At 43.9% G+C, this 24,412-nt stretch overlaps 1 protein-coding gene across 2 annotated transcripts in view; it reads left to right on the top strand.

Moving 5' to 3' along the window:
• Nucleotides 1–7,081: 7,081 nt before the first annotated feature.
• The window catches only part of LOC147427794 (tRNA (5-methylaminomethyl-2-thiouridylate)-methyltransferase), a 36,044-nt gene continuing 18,713 nt past the window's right edge, over nt 7,082–24,412 (top strand). The window contains exons 1-7 of one of the 2 annotated variants that reach the window (XM_086496442.1): nt 7,082–7,712; nt 7,996–8,070; nt 8,270–8,323; nt 9,411–9,489; nt 9,568–9,686; nt 9,856–9,939; nt 10,014–10,097. In XM_086496442.1, the coding sequence (XP_086352568.1) occupies nt 7,197–7,712; nt 7,996–8,070; nt 8,270–8,323; nt 9,411–9,489; nt 9,568–9,686; nt 9,856–9,939; nt 10,014–10,097 (1,011 nt within the window). In that variant the 5' untranslated portion in view covers nt 7,082–7,196. The remainder of the gene's footprint in view (nt 7,713–7,995; nt 8,071–8,269; nt 8,324–9,410; nt 9,490–9,567; nt 9,687–9,855; nt 9,940–10,013; nt 10,098–24,412) is intronic. The other variant, XM_086496441.1, reaches the window with a different exon arrangement.

Here is a 24,412-nt window from a genome sequence, read left to right as displayed (position 1 = left end):
AGAGATTCATTATTTAGGTCATATTATCTCTGAAGATGGCATCCAAATGGATCCATCAAAGTTAGAAGTAATAAAAGCATGGCCTAACCCAAAGAATTTGCATGGATTAAGAAGCTTTATAGGTATGTGTGCATACTATAGACACTTCATAGAAAAATTCTCACTCATAGCAGGACCATTGCATGACCTAACAAAAAAGAACGTTAAGTATGCATGGACTACCAAAGAGAACACTGCTTTTGAAAAGCTTAAAGAGAAGCTTATCTCTCAACCTGTGCTTACACTACCGGATCTCTCAAAGCCATTTGAGGTCCAATGCGACGCTTGTGGTGATTGCCTTGGAGCCGTGCTTCTCCGAGAAGGGCATGCCATAGCATATGAAAGTCGAAGGCTCGACCCAGTTGAGCAAGCTCTAGGCATATATGAAAAGGAACTCCTCGCAGTTCTACATGCCTTAGACACGTGGAAGCACTACTTATTGGGGACTCCTTTTATTCTGCGGACGGATCACCAAAGCCTCAAGTACTTCATGACGCAAACCAAGCTCTCCGACAAACCAATGAGGTGGGCAAATTTCCTTTCGCAATTTCATTTTCATATTGCTGACATTGCTGGCAAGCATAATCAAGTAGCTGATGCACTCTCAAAACGTTCGAGAGTGAATGCGGTTTCCATAGCAACTCACAATGATCTATCTTCTATGATAGATGAGTATGCTATCGATTCCGATTTTAAAGATGTGATGTTAGCCCTTGCACTAGGGAAGAAAGAGGAACCATTTACCTTACAAGATGGTTATCTTCTCTATGGTAATAGGCTATGTGTTACCAATTCACTACGTGAGAAAGTAATGTATGAATCTCATGCTCCTCCATATGCGGGGCATAGAGGAATTCAAGCTACCCTAAGAGGGATAGAAATGTACTTCTATTGGCCTACCATGAAAGAGAACATACAAGAGTATGTTTCAAAATGTGTGGTTTGCCAAAAGACAAAGTTTGATAGAGGGAAGCAACTTGGTTTGCTTCAACCTTTGCCAATCCCTAATTCACCCTGGGAGAGCATATCCATGGATTTTATCTTTGGATTTCCTAAGTCTATCGATGGGAATACGGGAATATGGACAATAGTAGACAGGTTCAACAAACAAGCGCATTTCATACCTGTCAAAAAGACTATTAAGGCCCATCAAATGGCAACCCTCTTTATATCACAAATCTTTAAATACCACGGCTTGCCAATGTCAATAGTGTCAGATAGAGATCCTAGAATGACCAACAATTTCTGGAAGGGTCTCTTTGAGAATTTAGGTACAAGGCTAAATTTCTCTTCGGCCTATCACCCGCAAACGGATGGTCAAAGTGAGATAGCTAACCTAACAATTCTTGATCTACTCAAAGCTTATGTCACTGAAGTAGATCAAAGATCCCAATGGGAGAAGTACTTACCTTTAGTGGAGTATGCTTACAATAACACAGTACATACATCCGCGGGAAAAGCACCTTTTGAGGTAATTGAGGGAAGATCAAAAAGTCCCCTGCTACTTAAGGTACATGGGAAGATCTTCGCTGCAGATGAATATAGCCGCGACCTACAAGAATCTTTCCAAAAGATTAAATATGCTATATCCATCTCACAGCAAAGGCAAAAGGCTGCTTCTAACAAGCACAAAAGAGCCCTGAACTTTAAAGAAAATGATTGGGTCTTGCTTAAATTTCCCAAGGCTCGATTAAGGCACACGACGGGCAAGAATCCTACGGGACACCAAAAATACTATGCTAAACTAGCAAAAAGGTACTATGGCCCCTTTAAGATTCTTAAGCCAATCAATGAGACGGCTTATCAGCTTAAGTTTTCAACCACTGGCTCATACACAATGCTTTTCATGTGAGTCTGTTAAAGCCTTACCAAGGAGAGCCACCCCAAGAAGCAACCATAGAAGACCCACCGGGGATTGAAGACCAAGAAGAGGTACTACAGCCAGAGTCCATTTTCCGACACGAAGACAAGGTATTGAGAGGTGGTAAGATTATCTGACGGTATCTTATTAAGTTTAAGAATTATCCTTTTGAAGATGCTAGATGGATGCAAGGCATACAATTAAAGGATAACCTAAACCTTGTCAATGCTTACAATGATTCCCTAGAGTAAGCAAATGTAAATATGTTTTAAATGATCAATGTTTTTGTCTTATAAGACTCTTTTTTTCTTTATTGTGCACAAATGTTAAGAAGTATGCATGCTTAGGATCAAGTTTGCGGAGACGACGTCTCCCAAACACCAAGTAGAGCTTGTCACTCTACTATGGAAGATTGATAGGACTAATGTGCAGACATGCTTGCGGCAGCTTCGGCTCTCAAGCGCCAAATGGATTAGTCATCCATTGTGGAACGGTGTCGTAGGGTAAAATAGGGTCCTATACCTGCTAAGAAAAGGACTAATGACTATGCTTTATCATCTCTACCTCATAGTCGAGGACGATTATGATTTCAAGAGAGAGGTAATGTCATAATAACTAATATCTAATTTTCCTAAATGATTTTCTCATGTTAAACTGATCATTTAATATGGGGAAGTACCAGGGGAGAAAAAGCTAGACTATTAGTAAAGCTATCAGATTGGTCACAGTAGGGGGCCCACAGTAGGGATCCAAAGGGGTACCATCTGCACAAGAGCAATGTGCAATGTGCAATGAATGGGCTCCAAAGACCTTAGGGTTCAGCCCATTAAGACTTCCAAAAGGTTAAGTTCCAAAATTTCAAAGTGTAAAGTCAAATGGTCAATTGTAAATGGAATTGGATGCTTTGTGTGTGTGCAAAAGGCCAATAAGCTAGAGGACAAAAGCAAAAACGTTTTGGGAAGATGACAAAGCTTAATAAGGACTACACACACGCACACACACACACTATACACCTAAGCTTACCCTTTCCACAAAGTAAAGAGGACACATGTCAGGCATGCAAAGAAACCCCCAATTCTTGCATGAATCCTATTGGATGGGCACAGAGGTGTACCAATGAGAAGTTAGCTAGTGTAAACTAAAATTTTATTTTTATAAATGCTCAAAAAATAACCAATAAGAAATAGTCTCCCTAAAAGACTATTGGACAGTCAAAAGGTCCAATGATAATTAAGCAGTTCCTAAAATTGCTTAATTCCTATTGGCCAAAGGACTAAAAGGTCCAATAGCAAAGCAGATAATTAAATTAATTATTTGGCATTTACAAAATGGAAAAAAGGATGGACACTTGTCACAAAGCTCTTGACTGGGCCTCTCAAAGGCTATTGGCCAAATTATTTACGGGCTAATAGGAAGCCAGCAAGAGTAAAACTCATACTCAAATACTATTGGCTAGGCTTTTCAAGGGCCAATAGGAATGCAGCATGAGTAATTGGCAAGGGGGGTCAACCAAGAGGAGAGAGGGGGCTGTTTTGGAAAGGCACTATTCCACACACACTCACACAACTCATGTGTAGAGCAAGAAAATCATCTCCTTCTCCAAGCTTTAATGGAAAGCTCATCTTCTTCTCCAAGTTTGAGAATGGAGGCCTACACCAACAACTCTTGGATATGGAATGCAAATCCAACCAAGAGCTAAGCTTCAATGCCATGCTTCTCTCCTCTATTATCTAATTACTAAGCTAAGCAAAGCTACAAGAGTAATTAAGTGAGGAATACTTCTTTCTCGTAAGAATACTTCTTCTTCCTCTAGATCTACTCTCATACCCCGCTAGCTCTCACCATCTTCGAAGGTGTGTGAGGTCTTGGGTCTGAGACCAACGAGTAATTGATGTTATGTGTTATCACATGTAAGTTTGGTGCATGAAGCTTCCATCTTCATAGCACCGACGAGTTTTTACCAAGGAACACAGAATTGTATTGTACAAAGTCTCTCTTAATGGGAGAAGTTATAATACAAATGCCTATTGGAGGGGGGACCGGTCCATGTAAATCCGGTCCTCAATAGTTGTCAATTGTTTTATTTCTCTCTCTCTTTCAAGTATTGTTATGCCAAACTGATTAGGTGTTATGCTAATGTTGTTATCTCCAACCAAGCACTCTTGTATGCTCATTAGGAATTTGCTCTTAATGAAATGCTCACTATGTTAAGTTATTTTTCGCTATTTACAAGCTTTATAAACCAGTAATTGTTACAGTAAAACTTCTAAAATGCTTCATCTTCTTAACGTTTTCTTCCCTTTCAACTAGAGATAGAGGTCGTGGAGGGTTACTAAAAAACGTTTGAACCTCGTTCAACCATCCTATTACTTCTCATGCTATGTACTCTATAACAATCGTATTATATGAGTTTAAATATTTTTTAAAAGAAAAAATCATACGATCAAGCTAGCTCACCAAAAATCAGTCTATAAGCGCTTATTCGACTTGTAATTCAAGATTCGCATTCCACGCATCTTTTCGCACAAAATATACACATACATCCCTATATATTGAAAAAAAGAGAGTTCAAATAACTTAGCTGTATTCATCATAACCCTGGTTCTCTCGGTATCCATGCTTCCTTCGCAGTAATTGCAATTCCAAGATAGTTTCCATAGCTCTGATACCACTGCTACAAGCGGAACGCGAGGTGGACTTGCCAAATAGAGAAAATAACATATTGCAAGCCATGAAGCGACAAAACTGTATACCTAGACACCATCTTTGAACATAATCCAAGCCGTACGCGATAAGAGAGAGACAGAGGGTGAGAGAGAGAGAAAGAAAGCGTGCAAGCGCACCTCCTAGAGCGGAGTGATACGCCGACACGACGAGAGAGGAGAGGAGAGGAGAGAAGAACAACACAAACACTGGGTGCAATCTTCCCCCGTGCAAGAGTGACCATTTCCCTCTTGCACGTATTTCATATATAGATTTCTTGAATGGTCATAATTGAGTACAGACTGGCCGGCCAGTCATAAATGGCCAAAGCTCACAAAGAGCACTAAAATATACATAAAATGCCATATCTTTTCACATAGTCCATTAGCTGTTTATTCTTTTTCCACCTGTCAGCTGCAATAATAGTAGAATATCAATTCCATTACACTCTCTCTCTCTCTCTCTCTCTCTCTCTCTCTCTCTCTCTCCCTCTCTTTGTGTGTGTGTGTGTGCGTGCTCATGTGTCTCAATGAGCACCTTGTACAATTGGATTACAAGGTATGCATGCTCGAATTTGCTATTTCGTATGCATGTTTGTATATTTTGGTAGGGCATGATGTTTTCATATGTTGCAAGCCTCAATAAGCCATGGCATCCTAGTACCCCATGGGGGGTGATACCATTAACCATAGAGAGAAAGAAGCATTGCTGAAGAAAAAGGTTGTATGGTGAGAGATTACCTATGAGGTGCACTGCCCCAAAGCTATTACGGGAAGAATAATATCTATGAAAAATATACCATGCAATGGAGCTCCCAAGGGCATTGCCCAGGATAAGGGCATAGGGCAATAGCACTTCATTAGAGTAGCAACATGAGAGATGGGTTGTAATGAAATTTAATTATGATGCAACTGACAAAGTGGCAAAAAGGAAATCTGACTTATGGATTGAGCAATAACCTATGGACACTCAAACAAGCCATCCTCAAAAGAGATGCGATGACCACTCAAAACACAATCAGGCACAAGATTTTATGTGGCTGGATGTCGAGTTCTATCATCGTGCGAACGAGGCTTGGGGTTCATAAATTAAAAATTTATTTATATATACTGTTGAGTTATTAGACCATGTCAAAATCATATCAATAGAAAACGTTTGTCACGATTTATATGTGTGGTGAATGACGGCACCACTGATGGGCGATGCAGGCTATGGGGCCATGCAGACCAACCATGGTAGCCACCCCTGCAATCCCGCAGAGAGAGAGAGAGAGAGAGAGAGAGAGAGAGAGAGAGAGAGAGAGAGAGAGAGAGAGAGAGAGAGAGAGAGAGAGAGAGAGAGAGAGAGAGAGAGAGAATTATCATCCACAGAGGTCAGATAAGATCCATGGGACCAAAAACAAAACATAACAATCGCTCCAAGTATGTGAGGATGTTTGATAAATATTAGTTAAGGATTGAGAGTCCATCAAAAATTGTCCCCTTGAGGAGGCGGGATTGACGTAGCAGTGTCCTCCGGTCCTCTTTGTCCTTGAAAGTAGGAACACAATGCTCAAGGGGGCACTTGTCTATTGTGTTGTTGATCCAAGAAACATTTTCTGGCTTGGTCATAATTGGTTGAAGGATGTCATTGAGCTTAGTGATTGCTTCTTCAAGGGTGTCCTCAGTGGTGCACCAAGGTGATTGGAGCCCACCAATGCGGACCTTGAGGGCATTCTCTTGTTGGAGTCTTCCTTGGCAAAGCTCTATTGCCACACAAGTCTTCATGTTAGCAATAGCTTTCGAGTGAGCTTGGGTGACTTTGGCTTCAACTTCCTTCACCTTGTTTTGGCACAACAACTATGATAGATTGGTTATGCCATTTCCCTCTTGAATAATAGGTCTTGAGTTCAACTCCTCGTCGGCTAGATCTTTAGGTCTTTTAATTTTAATTAGTTTCCTACGACGTTAAATTAGTTTCTCTCTCTTTCTCTCTCAATGTGTGTGCGTTTTTTTGTTTATGCATGTTTTCTCTCTCGACCATGGAATCAAAGCGTGCCTCTAGCTTGCTAAGGCATTTTACGTCATAGGAACAATCTCGAGGGATCTTAGGGTGGGTTCAGGCTGTCGCCCTGCGCATGTTTTTCGCTGAATTCGACTAATGAAAGGAGACACCTTTGGAGTAGCCGTTCAGAGTGCGCCTTCCCTTGTAGCCCACATTCCAAGAGATCTTAGGCTGGGTACAACCCTGGTTGGGTTTAGACTACTACTGTGCGCATGCTTTTTGTTGAGTTGGACCAATGAAAGGAGACGTCTTTGCAGTAGCCATTTAGATTGTGCATTCCTTTGCAGCCCACATTTCGAGGTGGCATGCTGACCTGTGCCCAATTGTTGGCGAGTGTGTTCCGCGCTGGAAGGCTGCCCATGTGCGTGGAGAGCAAACTTGAGACACTTCTTTTTGTGAGAGAGTCCACCCTTGGTGCGTGTGAACCAGACAATGGCATCTCCTTGCGCAGTCTGATAACTCAAGTCTTGGCATCCAAAATCTGCAATTAACTCCGATCCTTTTGGCTATCTTTACTTTGGATGAAGCTGTACTCGAAAATTTGCATGTGATGTCGGAAGAGACCATGTTGCTGAAGGTGCCGTTGCTCACTCGTTGCAGGCGTCTTCCCCCCTCTCTCTGCCGTGCCCGTCTCAGACCCTCAAGTCTCGTTTGCAGGGCGTTATCTTCTCAGCTTGCCATCGCCGGTCAGCTCTCGGACTCCACCTTTTCTCGCGACGCAGAGCATCCTCTCGCCAGCTACGAAAGCACCACACTAACGCTATCAACGTCATCAGATGCGACATCAACTTTAGCAGAACCAACATTTCCACCACCATCATCATCATCACAATCAGCATTGCGGTCAGCTCCAATAGCAACCGTCTCAGCACCGACTTCAACGTCTTTGACAGCATGTAAGGACAATCTCCCAGTCGATAGCACTTTCCTGGCTTGCTCCGAGCCTGGAGAGCGGCTAAAAGTGGGAGTTCTTCTCAGTGGTGGTGTGGATAGTAGCGTTGCTTTGCGATTATTACTAGCTGCTGGGCACTCGTGCACAGCTTTTTATTTGAAAATCTGGTTTCAGGTATTTCCGCTGTGCTATCTCTCTATCTTCGATTCATTCTTGCTTGTTCCAGTCTTGTTTCTGATGTCCAAGCATCATGCTTTACTCCTTTGCTTTACCTTTTGATTCTCTGTCCTACTGTTATTTGGCATAACACAAAATTCTGCATGCCCATCCATTTAGTCCTTTTCTATCAGTCATTGTCTCATGCAGGAGTATGTGTGTGCAGAACTTTGCATGGCTTTGTACACACATTCAGTGTTCACTGATCTTATTGGGCGATACACTCCAATCTTGTCTGTAGGAAGATTTTGAGAACTTTTGGTCTTCTTGTCCATGGGATGAAGATTTAAAGTATGCGCAGGCAGTTTGTGATGAGGTAAACTTTGAATTTTCTTGATGCTTTTACCTCCATGGCATGTACGGGGGATTGTGGCATCATATTCTGTAGGAGGGCGTTTGTGCACATGGGAAGTGTAAGAGGGCATTTTAAGTTAAGATTATAAAAAATGGTTGGGTTTTCATGCCATACTTTTGTAAGTAGCTTGCTTTCTGCTTGACATCTTTTCTTTCTGTAGGCAGGTGTAGAGCTCCAGGTGGTTCAGATGACAGATGATTATTGGAAACATGTGGTAAGGGTTTATATTTTCCGTTAAATGTTCAACCGTCTAGTTTGTTAAGCTAAGGACCAAAGTTGGAAAGAGGAGAAGAATATCTGCCGTCTGTTTTTGTTTGCTTGGCGAGCTGTTGGTTGCATGGAGAACTATATTTTTGCATCATACAATGTGGTTTTCATGTTTGTGATCGAAAATTCTGAGCAAGCAGCTTAGGTTTAAAGGACTCATACACCTTGCATTGATCTGCATCCCAAGCCAGCATTCATGCAAGAGTCCTTCCTGGATCGGACCATACATTTGTCTGAGAGTCATGAAGATGCGTTACTGCTTTTGAAGGTATCAAGCTGTTAGTGTTCACAAACCTCTCAAGCTTATGATGTGACTAGCTCTCCAACTTTAGCACCCACAAAATGACGTAGAAAAAGGTAATTAACATAACGAGCTTATAAAACTACAGTCCATACTTGACCGGCCAAAAGTGATAAAAAATAGTTTCAACACCCAGTTTAGGGCTCTGTGAACATCACAAAATCATAGGAAAATTCCTCGAGCTTCTTGATCCTCTCCTAATTCCTTCTACTCCAAAAAAAGAAGAATTACATACATAAGATTACACGGAATGTCAATAAATAGCGATGAACTAGTTACAACCATGCAGGCAGGTTATAGATGACTTGAATTCTGGTAACAATGAATGCGTTGCATTATTATGGCTCTATAATTATAGCAAAGAGAATACATCATCAGATCAGAGCATTCATATCACATGGGCATAGAATTTACAAGGAGCTCTAGCATTTATTCAGATAAAGATGCACCTTTTGTAGAAACAGCTCAATGTTGTAAGTTTTGGAATCTAGTGGTATGGTCAACAAGCGTTTGATTCCTTTGCAGATGATAAAAAAAATGCAAACATTGTTTGTAATCTGCCTATTCAATACATTATCTTCTAGTATTAGTCAAAGATGGGTGTCTGTCTTCTGTCTGCCTTACCGCTTTTGAAAAATTAAAACCTTACCTTTGTTGAACAAATTTTCATGAACTTTGCGAAGCTAGCTATTTATCTAGAGAAGTTTGTTTCTTGTTTTTTTTGTGACATTAGGTGTCTCATATGATACAAGAATACCAGGCTGGGCGAACACCAAATCCTGATGTCTTATGCAACTCACGAATTAAATTTGGTTAGTGTTATCTGGTCCTATTTTGTTTTTTCAGCTTTATTTAGAGCGTATAGTTTGAAGGTGCTCTTTAATTCACAGGGGTCTTTTTAGAGCATGTGAAAGACCTGGGGTTTGATAGAGTAGCTTCTGGACATTATGCAAAAGTTGTGCGCAAACGAAGGGAGTCGCAAGCTGTGCTGCACTTGTCTGAAGACGAGGTTAGAAATAGATCATGCCCCCCCCCCCCCCCCCCCCCCCCCCCCCCCCCCCCCCATCCCATAGAAAAAAAAAACCACACTTACTTCCCCAGGAAAGGAGCCCCCTTTTGTGCTGAAAAATAAACACATGCCTCCTTTTGTTATGGAGCTTCAAGTGATACTTATGCAGGTGAAAGATCAGACATACTTTTTGTCGCACTTGTCACAGTCCCAGCTCTCAAGGCTTATTTTTCCTCTTGGTTGTGTTTCTAAGGTGGGTGCTTTGTCTTCAATAGGAGAATGTACCATGCGTTTCTTCTGGATGATCTTCAAGTTTTGATTGCTCAGGGTCAAGTCCGACATATTGCTGAGCTTCTGGAGCTTCCTAACAAGCAGAGAAAGGATTCCCAAGGGATTTGTTTTCTTGGCAAGGTAGAGCTTTGAAAACTTTATGACGTCTTATGTCATTGCTATTTTGACATTTTCACAGGGTTGAGGATGGATATTTTTCAAAGTAGCTTTTCTTCTCACGTATATTGTTGCCTTGTGATTCACAATAACGTGTGACAATTCATAAGTAGTCATCTCAGATGCCTTGTTCTATCTCTCTCGGGTTCAACAATCCCCCACGTCTACTTCTGAGAGATAAAGGCTCCTCTCTCAGATGCCTTGCTCTATCTCTCGCGGGTTCAACAAACCCCCGCGGCTACTTTTGAGAGATAAAGGCTCCTCTGGGTGATGTGGTAATGTCCAAGTGACATGGAGGATGATAATGACGCATCTACTTTCAAGCAATCGGCTGCAATGTGGATCAACAATGTCCTTGTTGGTTACTGCCAAACAAATACCTTTGCTGCCCAACTTGGATGGTGTGAACCAAAAAGCAAACGAATGGATGCTCATAGAGCAGGTGGATGACATTGTCAACTGTGATGTCCACGAAGGCCATTGGCAAGCCTATGTTGCCTCTACGTGGCAAGATTGGCGAGAGCAACACCATATGGATGATGAGGATGTGTATGTCCTTGGAGTTGTCCACAAAACGTGGCAAGTCCTCTGTATGCTGTTGAAACAATGCCCTTGTTGGTTACCGGCAAACATATACCTTTGCTGCCCCAACTTCGATGTAGTGAACCAAAAAGCAAACCGGATGGATGCTCAAAGAGCTTGTTGATGACGATACAATTTGTGATGTCCACGAAGGCCACCGGCACGCCTATGCTGCCCGTATGCGGCAAGATTGGCGAGAGCAACGCCAAATGGATGATGAGGATGGGTATGTCCTTGGTATTGTCCAAGAATTGTGGGAAGTCCTCTATATGATGTCGAAACAAGCTTAGACACCGAAGTGATCAATAGCAACATGGGAGCAAAATCTGCAACAAATTGAACTATATATATATATATATATATATATATATATATATATATATATATATAGAGAGAGAGAGAGAGAGAGAGAGAGAGAGAGAGAGAGAGAGAGAGAGAGAGAGAGAGAGAGAGAGGTTATTATGGGACCAAACTTACATGTGAGGGCTGATAAGTGATTCTAGATGCTCAAGAATTGTGGTGATGAGAGTCATAATGGAGAGCAGACACTGTGGTTGGGAGAGGAAAGTGTGTTGAGGAAAGCATGTTCGGATGTGACCAAAAGCTGAGACTCTAGTAGTCTATGGTACTCAGACTCTCGAACTTGCAATGGCATAATGTGCACAATCGATTTGACTCTTCTCCATTGCCTAACGTCCTGTCTCGCATCGAAGGGAGTGGGAGCTAAGCCAAATGGCTGCGATAGTGCGTATCGCTGATAAGGGGATAGACTCAAGCATATAAGGGTGAGTATGGTTCCTCTTTAAACGAAGAATAATTCTCTGTCTTGAATCGTTTTCAGTGGAGCAAGCACGTGTGAGTGTCTCAGGAGCTCCCGCTCGCAATGGGATATTTCCCTTGGTTTTGGATTAGTTTTCACGCGAGAAAACTCTATTGTTTTGCAATCTGTCGCGATGGAACTGTGCATACCTGTGGGGTGTTACAAAGTGATGACGTAGCATGACCTAAAGGACGGACTCCGGATAGGGAGGAGGGATCAGATGCCTAGTGAAAGATGTAGAAGAAGTTTCACCAACTTTCAAGTCTTGCCGAGTATCCTATCCTTAAAATTCAGTTCCTACCAACTTATGGGACCCTGTCCGATGGGGCCTAGGGACACAAGGCCTTAAAAATAAAGTAGGCCCACTCTCTCATCCTTAAAAATTGTGTAAAAGGTTGATGATGTAGCAATTGTACGGACATCCGCGATTTGCGTTGTTGATGTGGCAAGCCGTACGGATTTTCGCGATTTTCGATGGGAGCTACTAGCGCTAGCTTTTGGGGCAGGATGCTTTTAGACTTGACGCTTTTCATGTAAATTGCTTTTGGAAGGCCAAGGACCTATAAATTAATTGTGAGGGCCTCATTCTCAGGCAATTAGCTTGGGAGCACTATTGAGAAGAGGACACTGGGACATCATACTTTGTGAAGCATAATAATAAAGAAATACCGAGAAGGGGCGCCAATCTTTGGGGCTAGTCTCTCTTGGCGTGGAACTCCGCTGTGCCGTGTCGTTTTTCTATTTGTTTTGTTTAGTTCTTTCAATTTTCTCACGTGTTGTGGTAGATCCTCGGCTTGGAGTATCCAAGTCTATTACAGTGGTATCAGAGCTCAATCAATTCTTCTTCTACGAAGGATCCGATCCCTTTACTCGCAACACACATGGATTCAATTGTCACAAACTGGTGACGTGGCTGCTGCCCAGTACACACATACCCGCTTGCCCTGCTGTAATGATGACGTGGCTGTCCTGGCACTGCTAAAAACAGTCCAACCCCCCCCCCCGTTGTAGTGTTGACGTGGTAGGTAGAGTACGGATTCTGGATTTTGCGGCATAGGGTACGGAAATGCTGACGTGGTAGCTTGCGTATGGAAAAGCAAATGCGAGAGCAGTTCTCGCGGCAGATTTAGCCCAGCTGTTGGTTGCGTAGAAATTCCACGCTAAGGTTGCTTTATGAACGCTAGGCAACAAGAGAGAGGGCTTAATTTTTAAGTGCTTTATTCTCATAAGCTTATTTTTAGGGACAGTTTTTTATGAACAACTTTTGGGGCGCTGCTTTTGGCATCCCTTGTAAACTCTTTAAATTAGTAGATTGGGCTCTCACTTCTCAGAGCATCTGGACGCAAAGTCTGAGAGTGAGTCCCGGCTACTCGCTTGTACTTTGAGTTACAGATTAATACAAAAAGAAATATCGAAAGGGGCGCTAGTCTGTGGGGCCAATATCTCTAGGTACGGAACTCCGTCGGGCCAGTGTCAAATCGATTGTGAACTGTGAACTGTTTTGAAGTATTTTATTGTGGTGTCGCGGTAGATTCTCGACTTGGAGTGTCCAAGTCTGTTACAGTGGTATCAGAGCATGGCCGATTTCTCTTCTACTGGAAATTGATTCTTTTTACGCGACACTTATGGCTTTAGGTAGAGATCAGTCGACTTCCTCTGCATCCAGAGATGCAGGAAGAGATCACAACGAAGATTCACGCGAGGAGTATGGCCCGCCTCGGCCTACTCAGGCGAAGCTCGAAGAGATGGAGCGCCGACGATTGATCGGCGATGCAACAAAGATGATGCTTAATTTTGTGAAGGATCCAAAATTTGCAAAATATATGAGCCGGACCTCTTTCGATGAGGTGCACCGTGCACACATAGTGGCGGTAGACCACAGCGCCACCCCTCAAACCGGCTCTCAAGAAACCTCCTACTCCCAGGATGCACACAGAGATAGAATTAGAAGAGGTGGTTGATGCACGAATTGCTTAGCTTTTTGACACGCAGAACAAAGCGAAAAAGCACGACAAAAAGCAAAAGAAGCAAGAATTAGAAGAGGTGGTTGATGCTCGAATTGCTCAGCTTTTTGACGCGCATAACAAAGCTAAAAAGCACATCATGTAGATTGCATGGGCGGACACTTTTAGCACGTGTCCGGCCGGTCATTTTCTGAGCCTAGATTGGTGCACACATTTTTAGCCATTTTTGGGCTTCTACGTTTTTTGCACCACTTACACATTTTTGCCCTACCTCAACCTAAGATTCTATAAATAAAATGCTTAAGATCTTGTAGTCATTTACAGATTGTGTATTGAGAGCATCATTTGCAGAGCACTTGTGCTCTCTCTCTCTCTCTCTCTCTCTCCACAGCGTTTTCGGCGCACGTGGCTCACACACTTTCCGTTGCTCACTCTCACACGGTATTAGTCGTCAAGAAATGGAGAATCTGCGTCGATCTCTCCTCCTGAGGCAAGGGCTAGCACTTTTGCCGGTTTCCATTGCAGTGGAACTCCAAAACGCTGATCAACGTTTTTTGTAAGAACAACCAGTATTTTTGCACTTGCGGCGCTGATCTGCATCCTTGCCCAACGCGTCCCTCCTGCAGCAGAATCGCACCAAACCGGCACCAAACAATCTGCTAGCGTTTTTGCCAAGGTGGTACCATACGTAATGTACGGTACGTATCTGTACGTATTGTACGTCATTCCGTATGGATAAATTTTTTATGTACGTAAACATACGTACCTTTGTAAAAAACCAGTAAATGAGAGAACATTTTTAAAAAAATTCTATTATTCATTAGAGATTAAGAAAATGTATATCATGCAAACTACTTGGGACACATTACTACACATTATCAACTTGAGATTCACTAGCCAAGTACCAAGTAACGATCATGTAAAACATACATTAAACATTTGTATCTGGTGACAAAAGAACAATGAAAAACTTTCAAGCATTCAATGAAAGTATCTGCTAACAATTGAACAATGAAAATAGAGCATACCTAAATAAAAACACCCTGCTGAAATATGTGAAAATGTATGGACCCTGGTTGTTACCATGAGGCCGCAAAAAAGAAAAAAGAAAAAAGAAAAAACACATCGTACAATACGATCAATCCGTGTACAATACGGATCAGTACGGACGTGTCGTACATTACGGATTAGCACGTATGGATTGATCCAACCTTGGTTTTTGCAACACCCAGCGTTTTTTGGACAGATCTGCTTTTGCAGACCTTGCTGTGTTTTTCCGTGTTTTGCTGGCATTTTTGGTGATTTGCGGTGTTTTTTCACAAAACGCTGATCTTGTGTACCTACGGTAGTGGCCAAGGAACACCCAGGAGTCTTCTAAACTGCCTGGAACTTGCAGATCTACACCTTGGACAAGTACATACACCCAATCGGCACCATTTTCGGTACTTATTACTTGCTGTTTTTCCTCTGTTTTCAGCCCCTCGACGAGAATCCTCTCCTTTGACACTTTGCGATGCCCCCGCATCGACTCGTGGTGTACATGCACGCTGAAATCTCTATTACAGCAGCGTTTTCAGCACCCTTTGCAGCGTTTTTTGGGCAGACAGCACGCCGAATTTTTACCTCGTGCGGTTGAACCAATCCCTTGCTCATTAGGACACCATCCGATGGTTGTCCGCGCAGTTATCTTGGACTGCTACAGCCTTGGGAACGGTACCTTCATTGACAACTTGTGATCTTATTGATCTACCTTTGGGACTTTTTTTGAGCACGCGACATGTCGACTCCGAAGCAGATGGGACAACAACAGCAGTCCCAGAAGGGGGCCACTATGTCTTCTGTGACTACGGCCACTTCCACTTCTGCGACTATGTTGGCATCTGCCAACGCTACATCCAACAATTATGCCCTCACCCAATTTGCTGAGGACAAGAAGTTGGATTTACACAACTATTCTGTGTGGAGGACACGAGTCCGCACAATTTTTGCCTACCATCGACTCTGGGAACGGTTGAATTATTTCATCCATTCGGCTACTGAGTCTTCCCTTCCCACCGCCACTCAGGCCTAGATCGACGAGTGGGTGGATCGGGACATACGAGTCTTCATCTTTCTTATGATGAACCTCTCGGACCGAATCACGAAAGAAGTTTCCAAAGAGGAGCATGCACATCCATTGTGGAGACGGATTCTTGACCAGTTTGAGGAGACCTCGTTTGCCAAACAGATCACACTTGAACGGGAGTTGTACAACCTCCAGTTCAAGGATTTCAACTCACTTGATGGGTTGACCCATCGCATGCGGTGTAACAAACTTGGACACTCCAAGTCAAGTATCAATCACGACAGCACCAAATAACCACTTCAAAACATTTCACAGTTCACAATAGATTTGCACTGGCCCGGCGGAGTTCCGTGCCTAGAGATATTGGCCCCAAAGATTGGCGCCCCTTTTGGTATTTCTTTATGTATTAATCAGTTCAAAGTGCAAGAGAGCGGTTCGGGTTTCACTCTCAGACTCTGCTTCCAGATGCTCTGCAGAGTGTGAGCCCAGACCACTTATTTAATGATTACAAGGGATGCCAAAAGCAGAGCCCCGAAAAGCTTCAGATTAAAAGCCTAAAAATAAAAGCAAAAGTTCTCACAGCTCTCTTGAGCTTTTTAAAATAAAGTTGAGTATTCTCTCTCTCTCTCTCTCTCTCTCTCTCTCTCTCTCTCTCTCTCTCTCTCTCCATCTCCAATGTGTAGAGAAAAAGCACCAGCCTGCCGTCGCCTATAGGCTTCAATTCTGCCGCAAAAGCATGCTGGAAAGCTGTCGCAGATTTCGTGACTGCCGTACGGTGCCACGTCAGCATGCCAGCGCATTTCACGGGTTTCAGCCCTGCTGCCTTTTAGGGTTAGGGTTAGGGTTATGTCAGGGCAGAATTTAGGGTTAGGGTTTTTGGTAGATTTTAGGGTTTGCAGGATTTAGGGTTAGGGTTTGCAGATTTAGGGTTTTCAGCAACAGTCAGGGTTTCCTCTCGGGCAGCCATGTCATCACTTTGTGACATACCTCCCTCTTGAAAGCATTGTAATCGCCCTCGATTACGTCTGCAAAACAGACAGGCCATAAACCGTCTTAGCAGACACTGATATTTAGTACCTACTTACTAGGAACACACATCTAGCACATGTACCAATCGACAGTCACATCACAGGACATCACATGACAACATTCAACATTCATTCGGATCTTAGATCATGATTTATCGGCAATGTAGCTAGCAATCGCATCTAGATCCAATCGGGGCCTCATTGATGTCCGATTGACTAACCCCTATTGCAACCATGTCTATTCGATATCAAGTAGACCAAAATGCTGCAGTCATTTTGTCTATCAGTTCCTGCACTTAAAAGAAGTCAAGAACAAATCAGTATCATAATGAGGAATTCCATTTCATAAAGTCATCCAGCAGAATACTGTCAACTCTCAGTATCCCTGAAGCTCAAAGAGACATCAGTGACTTTAGTATCAAAATCAAGGCATCTGTTGACAAAGGAGTGGAGTAACTCCCCTCTTGTGCATCCCACTGCACCAGATCTCCGGCCAAGCTGAATTCTGGGTTCCATTTGGAGTAGACTATGCTAAACCAAAAGCCTCGAGGTAAAGTTTCACATTCTGAGGAGTATCTGCTAGGTCCTCCTCCTCCATCCACTTCACATCCAATGCAGGATAATTCTTGAACTTAACCAAGAACCGCCTTCGGACTTTACCTTTATTCTTCGTGTCCTTATGTGCCAAAATCTGTTCAGGAACAAGGATCTCCTTGTCTTCTTCCACTTTGGGTTGCTCATCAAGCTCCCCATCATCAGGCACATCACCTTTAAAAGGTTTCAAGAGACTCACATGAAATGCATTGTGAATCCTCCAAGTATCAGGCAGTTTTAGTCGGAAGGAGACATCATTTATCTTTTCAGTGATCTGGAAAGGTCCGTAATATCGCATACTAACCTTTGGAAAAAGCCTCTCCTTTCCCTTTTTCTTTCTCAGGCGTGCCTTCTCAAAACGTAAGAGCACCCAATCTTCCTCCTTCAATTTCAAGTTGTGACAATGGCGATCCGGTGCCTTTTTCTATCGTTCTTGAGATTTTTGCAAAGTCTCGCGAACCTTGGCAAAAGCCGTATCTAAGTCTCGCGTATATTGATCCGCTTCAAAAATCTTATCTTTCGTGCTTAGGAAGGGTGGAACCTTCGTAGCACCTTCAACAATCTCAAATGGTGCCACCCCGTCAAAGAGTGTATCGTGTTATTGTAGGCAAATTTTACCAAAGGTAAGTACTTTTCCCATTGAGTCTTCTTATCTGAGATATAAGACTTCAATAAATCTAGAACCATTGAATTTGCAATCTCAGATTGCCCGTCACGATGACGAGAACTGCAACCGCGTGCCAATGTTCTCCTAAATTGCCTTCCAAAACAAACTCGTAAATCTGGGGTCTCTGTCGGAGACAATCGTCTCAGGCATGCCATGTAATCTGAAAATCTGGGCCACAAACAGTCTCGCTAAGTGATCCGGCTTGACTGTTTTCTTCACTGGAATGAAACGAGCCTGTTTGCTAAATCTGTCAATAACAGTCCAGATACCATCATGACCACTTTGTGTTCTCGGGAGATCAAAAATGAAATCCATTGCAATACTTTCCCAGGGGCGGGTGGGTATGGGCAAAGGCTGTAACAATCCTTGTGTTTTATGCCTGTCAAACTTGATCTTCTGGCATACTAAGCAACAGCGCACAAACTCTTCCACATCCTTCTTGAGTCTCGGCCAAAAGAAGTATCTCTCTACCCCTTTCATGGTGGTAGCAATGCCGCGGTGACCCGTAAAAGGTGGACAGTGGCATTCAGTCATAACCTTTTCCTATAACGGCTGTGTAACGCATAACATGGTTTTTCTCATCAAGTAGCCATCCCGAATGGAATATCCCGCTACTGTCTCCCCATCCCGTAACTGTGTGAAAACGTCTGCAAAATCTGTATCTATGGCATACTGGTCGATCATATCCTCGAAGCTCCTATGATGTATCGCGGAAATAGCCAGAACCAACGGCTTCTGAGACAAAGCATCTGCCACCACATTCTTCTGTCCTTGCACATGGACAATCTAGAAGTGAAATTGTGACAAGATGTTCGCCCACCGCATCTGCTTTTCCGAAAGCTGCTTCTGTGACAAGAAGTAGCGCAAACTCTGATGGTCTATAAAGACAGTAAAATCCGCTCCGAGTAGGTAATGCCGCCACTGAGTAAGAGCATGGATAACTGCCAAAAGCTCTTTCTCATAAATCTGTGCTGTCATCTCCGGCCTTGAGAACAATCGGCTCTCGTAAGCAATGACATGGCCTTCTTGCATTAAGACCGCACCTAGACTACGACCACAAGCATCACAATATACTTCAAATGACTTCTGCAAGTCCAGCAAAGTCAAAAGTGGTCCTGTAGTCAATTTCTCTTTCAATGTCTGAAAGGCAGTCACCTCTGTGGATCCCCACGAGAAAGGGACCCCTTTCTGTGTCAAGATATGCAAAGGGGAAGCAACCTTTGCAAACTTTCGAATGAACCATCTGTAGTACAAACACAGTCCCAAGAAGCTTCCAACTTCATGGACATTCTTCAAATCGGGCCAATCATGTATAGTCTCTATCTTGGCCGGATCCATTTGCACTCCTGCTGTTGAGACAATGTGTCCCAAAAAGTGTATCTCTGGTAGGAAAAATTCACTTTTCTTTGCATTAATCACTAACTTGTGATCTCATAATGCCTGAAAGACCTGAAGCAGATGATCTCTGTGTTTTGCCTCATTCTTGGAGAAAACAATGATATCGTCAAAGAAAGTGCCAACAAATAGCTTGTACTCTCAAAAAATCCTGTCCATCATCCGGTTAAATGTTGCAGGAGCATTGGTTAAGCCAAAAGGCATCACCAAAAACTCAAATAGCCCAAAAGTCGTCCGAAAAGCTGTCTTGTAGACGGCTCCCGGCGCGATTTTGATATGATGATATCCACTCTTCAAATCAATCCTGCTAAAGCAGGAGGATCCCTGTAATTTGTCGAGTATATCATCGATCCTAGGAATCGGAAATCTGTTCTTGATGGTGATTTTCTTGAGAGCTCTATAATCGATGCACATTCTCCAAGACCCGTCTTTCTTCAAAACCAACACTGGACAGCAATACGGTGAAGTACTAGGCTGGACAAGACCATTTTTCAAGAGGTCTTTCACTTGGTTCATAATCTCTTCATTCTGTGCTCGGCTCACACGGTAAGGTGGCCGGTTCGGTGGTGTGCTTCTAGGGATCAGATCAATGGTATGATCCTCAGGCCCTCTAAAAAGCAATCGGCACGAGTGTGGAGAAAAATCTTGGCGTTCTTTTGTTCAGGTCAAAACATATTCGACCTTTATCCATTGTTCAGTTCTCTCCCAAAAGAATGAGTAAAGAAACTGAAGTTCATCAAGTACAATCTCTGAGCCCTTCATTTGTCAAAGTCGCTTTCTCGGCCCGGTAGTCAACCACGGCGTAGTTCTTGTGGAACCAAGGGATTTGGAGTAGAATGTCACTCGCGTGCCCTGAACACCCCCGTCATTGCAAACGATGTTTGCCAATGCTCGGTGTAATGGCAACATCCCGTCCGAGTGCCACTTGAACTACCTCCGCCTGTGGCCTCAGCCTGTCGGGGGTAGTTCCAAATCGAGCCGCCAATTCCAAGTGAAAAGAAGTTGGCCTTGGCTCCTTCAAAAGAGCTTCCTGATCCTTCACTTTGCCCCAAAAACGGCAAAGTTTGTACTTTCATTCATTTGATTCGGTTCAGGTCCCACGCCATGTGGTACTAGTTCTGCTTTTTGTCTGCCTTTTCTGCCACGTCTCTCAGCTGCTTTAGAACTTTCTGGCCTTTCTTCATCTTGTTCATTTGGTGCCTTGCTAGGGCACTTCGCGGAGATATGTCCATGTTCCCCGCATCCAAAGCACTTTCCCTCCCTGATGAAGCGAGCTCTCTCCTCAGGAGTAAGCTTGGGTCGTGCATCCTTCTTCTCTGGGTTGCTCTTTCTCTTTCTACTTTCATTCGCTGAAGTCTGTTCGGCTCGTTGTGTCATGACCTCATCGGTGGGGTAGGTCAGACTGCCAGAGTGAATGGCAAAACCCCGCTTCTCATGACTCATCAACTCCTGAATAGAAGCTGACTTCTGTTCCAAGCAGTGATCTCGAATCTCTGTAGGTAGACCGAAAGTAAACCGCTCGATCTGTTCTTTGAATGAGATCTTCTTGAATGAAGAGGCGGGTAGAAAAGAGCTCCAATCTCTCGCAATAAGCATCCACTGTATCTTTCTTGGTCATCCGAAGATGGTTCCAAGCAGCTCGTATATCACGTTCATACTCTTGCGTCAACCAAGAAGAAATAAAAAGCTTCTTAAATTTCAGCCATTTAACTGGCGCAGTCTTGTTTAAAAGAAGTGTGGACCACCAAGTTCGAGCATTCCCCTTAAAATAAGAGGCAGCTCTCTGGATCTTGGAGTGCTCTGAGTAGCGTCCTCCCGCGAAAGCGATGTCAAACTGCTGTATAAAAGACAGCCTTCGAAGCATCTTTACATCCTGAAAAAGTGTCAAATTTGATCGACTGTCCACCTTCCTTAAACTCTCGAACTTTCTTGCTTTTATCTTCCAGAAAGTCATATTGGTTGGCTTTATAAAAATTCTTGTTCGCACAAAAGTTGTCGTCGCCAGAGTCTGAACTATCTGTAGACGAGTTCTCTTTAGAACTGTCACTCATTGGACTTCTTTGCCTTTTTCTTGCCCTTTCCGAAGCGTTGTTTCTTGCTTTGCTTTTTGCCTTTTCTGTCTTCTTCGCTCGAATCCGAAGAGCTAGAAGAATTGTCAGAAGAAGAAGAAGAAGAACTGGGTTCTCCTTCAAATTGAACACGCTTCTTCTATTTCTTTGCCTTATCAAATGTCGATTGACGACCCAAATAACCTGGGAAGTCAGTGCCTTTCTTTTGCTTTTTGCCGTGCTTTTTAGCTTTGTTCTGCGCGTCAAAAAGCTGAGCAATCCGTGCATCAACCACCTCTTCTAATTCCTTCTCTGAATATGTCTTGTGAGCAGAAGGTTTCTTGAGAGCGGGTTTCGGGGGCGGTGTTGTGGTTTTCTGCCACTGCTCGTGCACTTCCTGAAAAGAAGTCTCGCTCATATATTTTGCCAATTTCGGGTCCTTCGCAAAACTGAGCATCATCTTTGTTGCATCGCCGATCAATTGACGACGCTTCATCTCTCGTTGCTCCGTTGGAGTAGGCCGAGGTGGGCCATACTCTCTGCCGGAATCTTCGTTGTGATCCTTGCCCGCATCTTCGGATGCAGAGGGAGTCGACTAATCCTTGCGTGAAGCCATAGGTGCCGCGGAAAAAAAATTGGGGATCAGATTTTCCGTAGAAGAGAAATCGGCCGTGCTCTGATACCATTGTAATAGACTTGGACACTCCAAGTCAAGAATCAATCACGACAACACCAAATAACCACTTCAAAACAGTTCACATTCACAATAGATTTGCACTGGCCCGGCGGAGTTCCGTGCCTAGAGGTATTGGCCCCAGAGACTGGCGCCCCTTTCGGTATTAATCAGTTCAAAGTACAAGAGAGTGGTTCGGGTTTCACTCTCAGACTCTGCGTCTAGATGCTCTGCAGAGTGTGAGCCCAGACCACTTATTTAATGATTACAAGGGATGCCAAAAGCAGAGCCCCAAAAAGCTTCAGATCAAAAGCCTAAAAATAAAAGCAAAAGTTCTTTTCTCTCTCACAGCTCTCTTGAGCGTTTTAAAATAAAGCTGAGTATTCTCTCTCTCTCTCTCTCTCTCTCTCTCTCTCTCTCTCTCTCTCTCTCTCCAATGCGTAGAGAAAAAGCACCAGCTTGTCGTCGCCCAAAGGCTTCAATGCTGCCGCAAAAGCATGCTGGAAAGCTACCGCAAATTTCGGGACTGCCATACGGTGCCACGTCAGCATGCCAACCCATTTCACGGGGTTCAGCCCTGCTGCCTTTTAGGGTTAGGGTTAGGGTTAGGTCAGGGCAGAATTTAGGGTTAGGGTTTTTGACAGATTTTAGGGTTTGCAGGTTTTAGGGTTAGGGTTTGCAGATTTAGGGTTTTCAGCAGCAGTCAGGGTTTCCTCTCGGGCAGCCACGTCATCACTTTGTGACATGCAGGAACTCTAGGACGACCTTGTCTCTGCCGGAGGTGACATCACCTCGACACGCATGGCTGGCCTCTTACTATTCAAGCTTCCCCACGCTTTGATCCCTATTTTTAGAGTTTGCTCACATCTGGACGTACCTCTTTTCCCACTTGGGACGAGATTCTCCCTTCCGTTAGACAGATTGAGGGGCACTCCGCATTCCGAGCCGAAGGTGCTGTTGATGCAGAAGGAGCTTTGATAGCTCAAAGAGGTAACAAGAAAGGTAAAGGTAAGAAGAAGAAGAAGAGCAAGGACATCAAATGTTACCATTGCCACAAGAAAGGGCACAGAGAATCAGAATGCAGAAAGAAGAAGCGAGACGAGGCCAACAGGGAGAAACAAACAGCCTCGACTGCAGTAGTAGCCTCTCACGAGACGGCGGGGACCGCTCTTGTCGCGACGATGGACCACGCTCTTGCTACATCGTAGTCAGGTACTTGTGTTGTTGACAGTGGAGCCACCACGCACATGACTCCCCAACAGTCATGGTTTAGCTCTCTCACGGAGACTCACGGACAGACCATCACTATGGGTGACAACCATGAATTCCAGTGTCTGGCACATGCCAGATTATCCTCTTTCGTTCTACCTCAGACCCGCAGTTTAGTTCAATGGAGGCGCTTTACGTTTCGGACATGGCCTTCAACCTCCTCTCTGTGTCGAGTTTGGACTCTCAGGGAGCTGACATACACTTTGGGAGTGGCACAATCACCATTTCTGATTATACGACATGTACTATCCTTGCACGCGGTGAGCACGATGTTTCCCTATATCGCCTCATTGCTCTTCTGTCTAGGACCACGGAGTCTTCTTCTCTATGGCATGCACGATTTGGACATCTATGTTATCAGCAGCTTCAGCAGGTTGCTAGGACCTCTATGATGGAGGATTTACCAGCGATAGGCTCCTCATCAAGCGTATGCGAGGCTTGCCAGATGGGCAAGCAACACAGGGTTGCCTTTTCGAAGCAGGCATATAACAGAGCTTCGACACCACTTGCATTGGTTCACATTGATCTATGTGGCCCGATGAGCACTCATTCATTTTCTGGCTCACAGTTTTTGCTTGTGCTTGTGGTCCGTGGATGATTTCAGCAGGTACACTTGGGCTTGGTTCCTAAAGCTCAAGTCGGAGGCTTTCAAATTCGTTCGAAATTGGAAAACGATGGTTGGAAAGGAGAAGGACTTGCACGTCAAATGTATTCGCTCAGACAGAGGGGGTGAGTTCACCTCGAAGGACTTTGCACAATGGTGCAAGTTAGAGGGTATCCAATGCCAACTGACTACTCGTTGCACTCCTTCCCAGAACAGATTTGTTAAGTGGAAGGAACGGACTATCATGAAGATGGCTCGTGCAATGCTTGTGCATGCTTCTTTACCCCGGATTTACTGGGCAGAGGCGTGCAACACGGCGGTTTACATCCAGAACCGTTCTCCCACCCATGCTTTGTAGGACATGACCCCTTATCAGGCTTACTACGGGCGCAAGCCCTTGGTCTCACACTTTCGAGGTTTTGGGTGTCCGGCCTTTGTCCATGTGCCAAAGGAGAAGCGACAGAGTTAGACTTCAAGGCGAAGAAGCTCATCTTCCTAGGCTATTCACGAGAGTGTGACGGATACCGGCTTTATGATCCTGACGCCAAGACCACCACAGTTAGCCATGAT

The sequence above is a fragment of the Adiantum capillus-veneris genome, chromosome 23 (genome assembly GCF_014529385.1).
Source record: "Adiantum capillus-veneris isolate H3 chromosome 23, ASM1452938v2, whole genome shotgun sequence".
In the NCBI taxonomy this organism is placed as follows: Eukaryota; Viridiplantae; Streptophyta; class Polypodiopsida; order Polypodiales; family Pteridaceae; genus Adiantum; species Adiantum capillus-veneris.
Note: the sequence above shows the minus strand (reverse complement) of the source record. Positions and strands in the feature narration are given on the sequence as shown.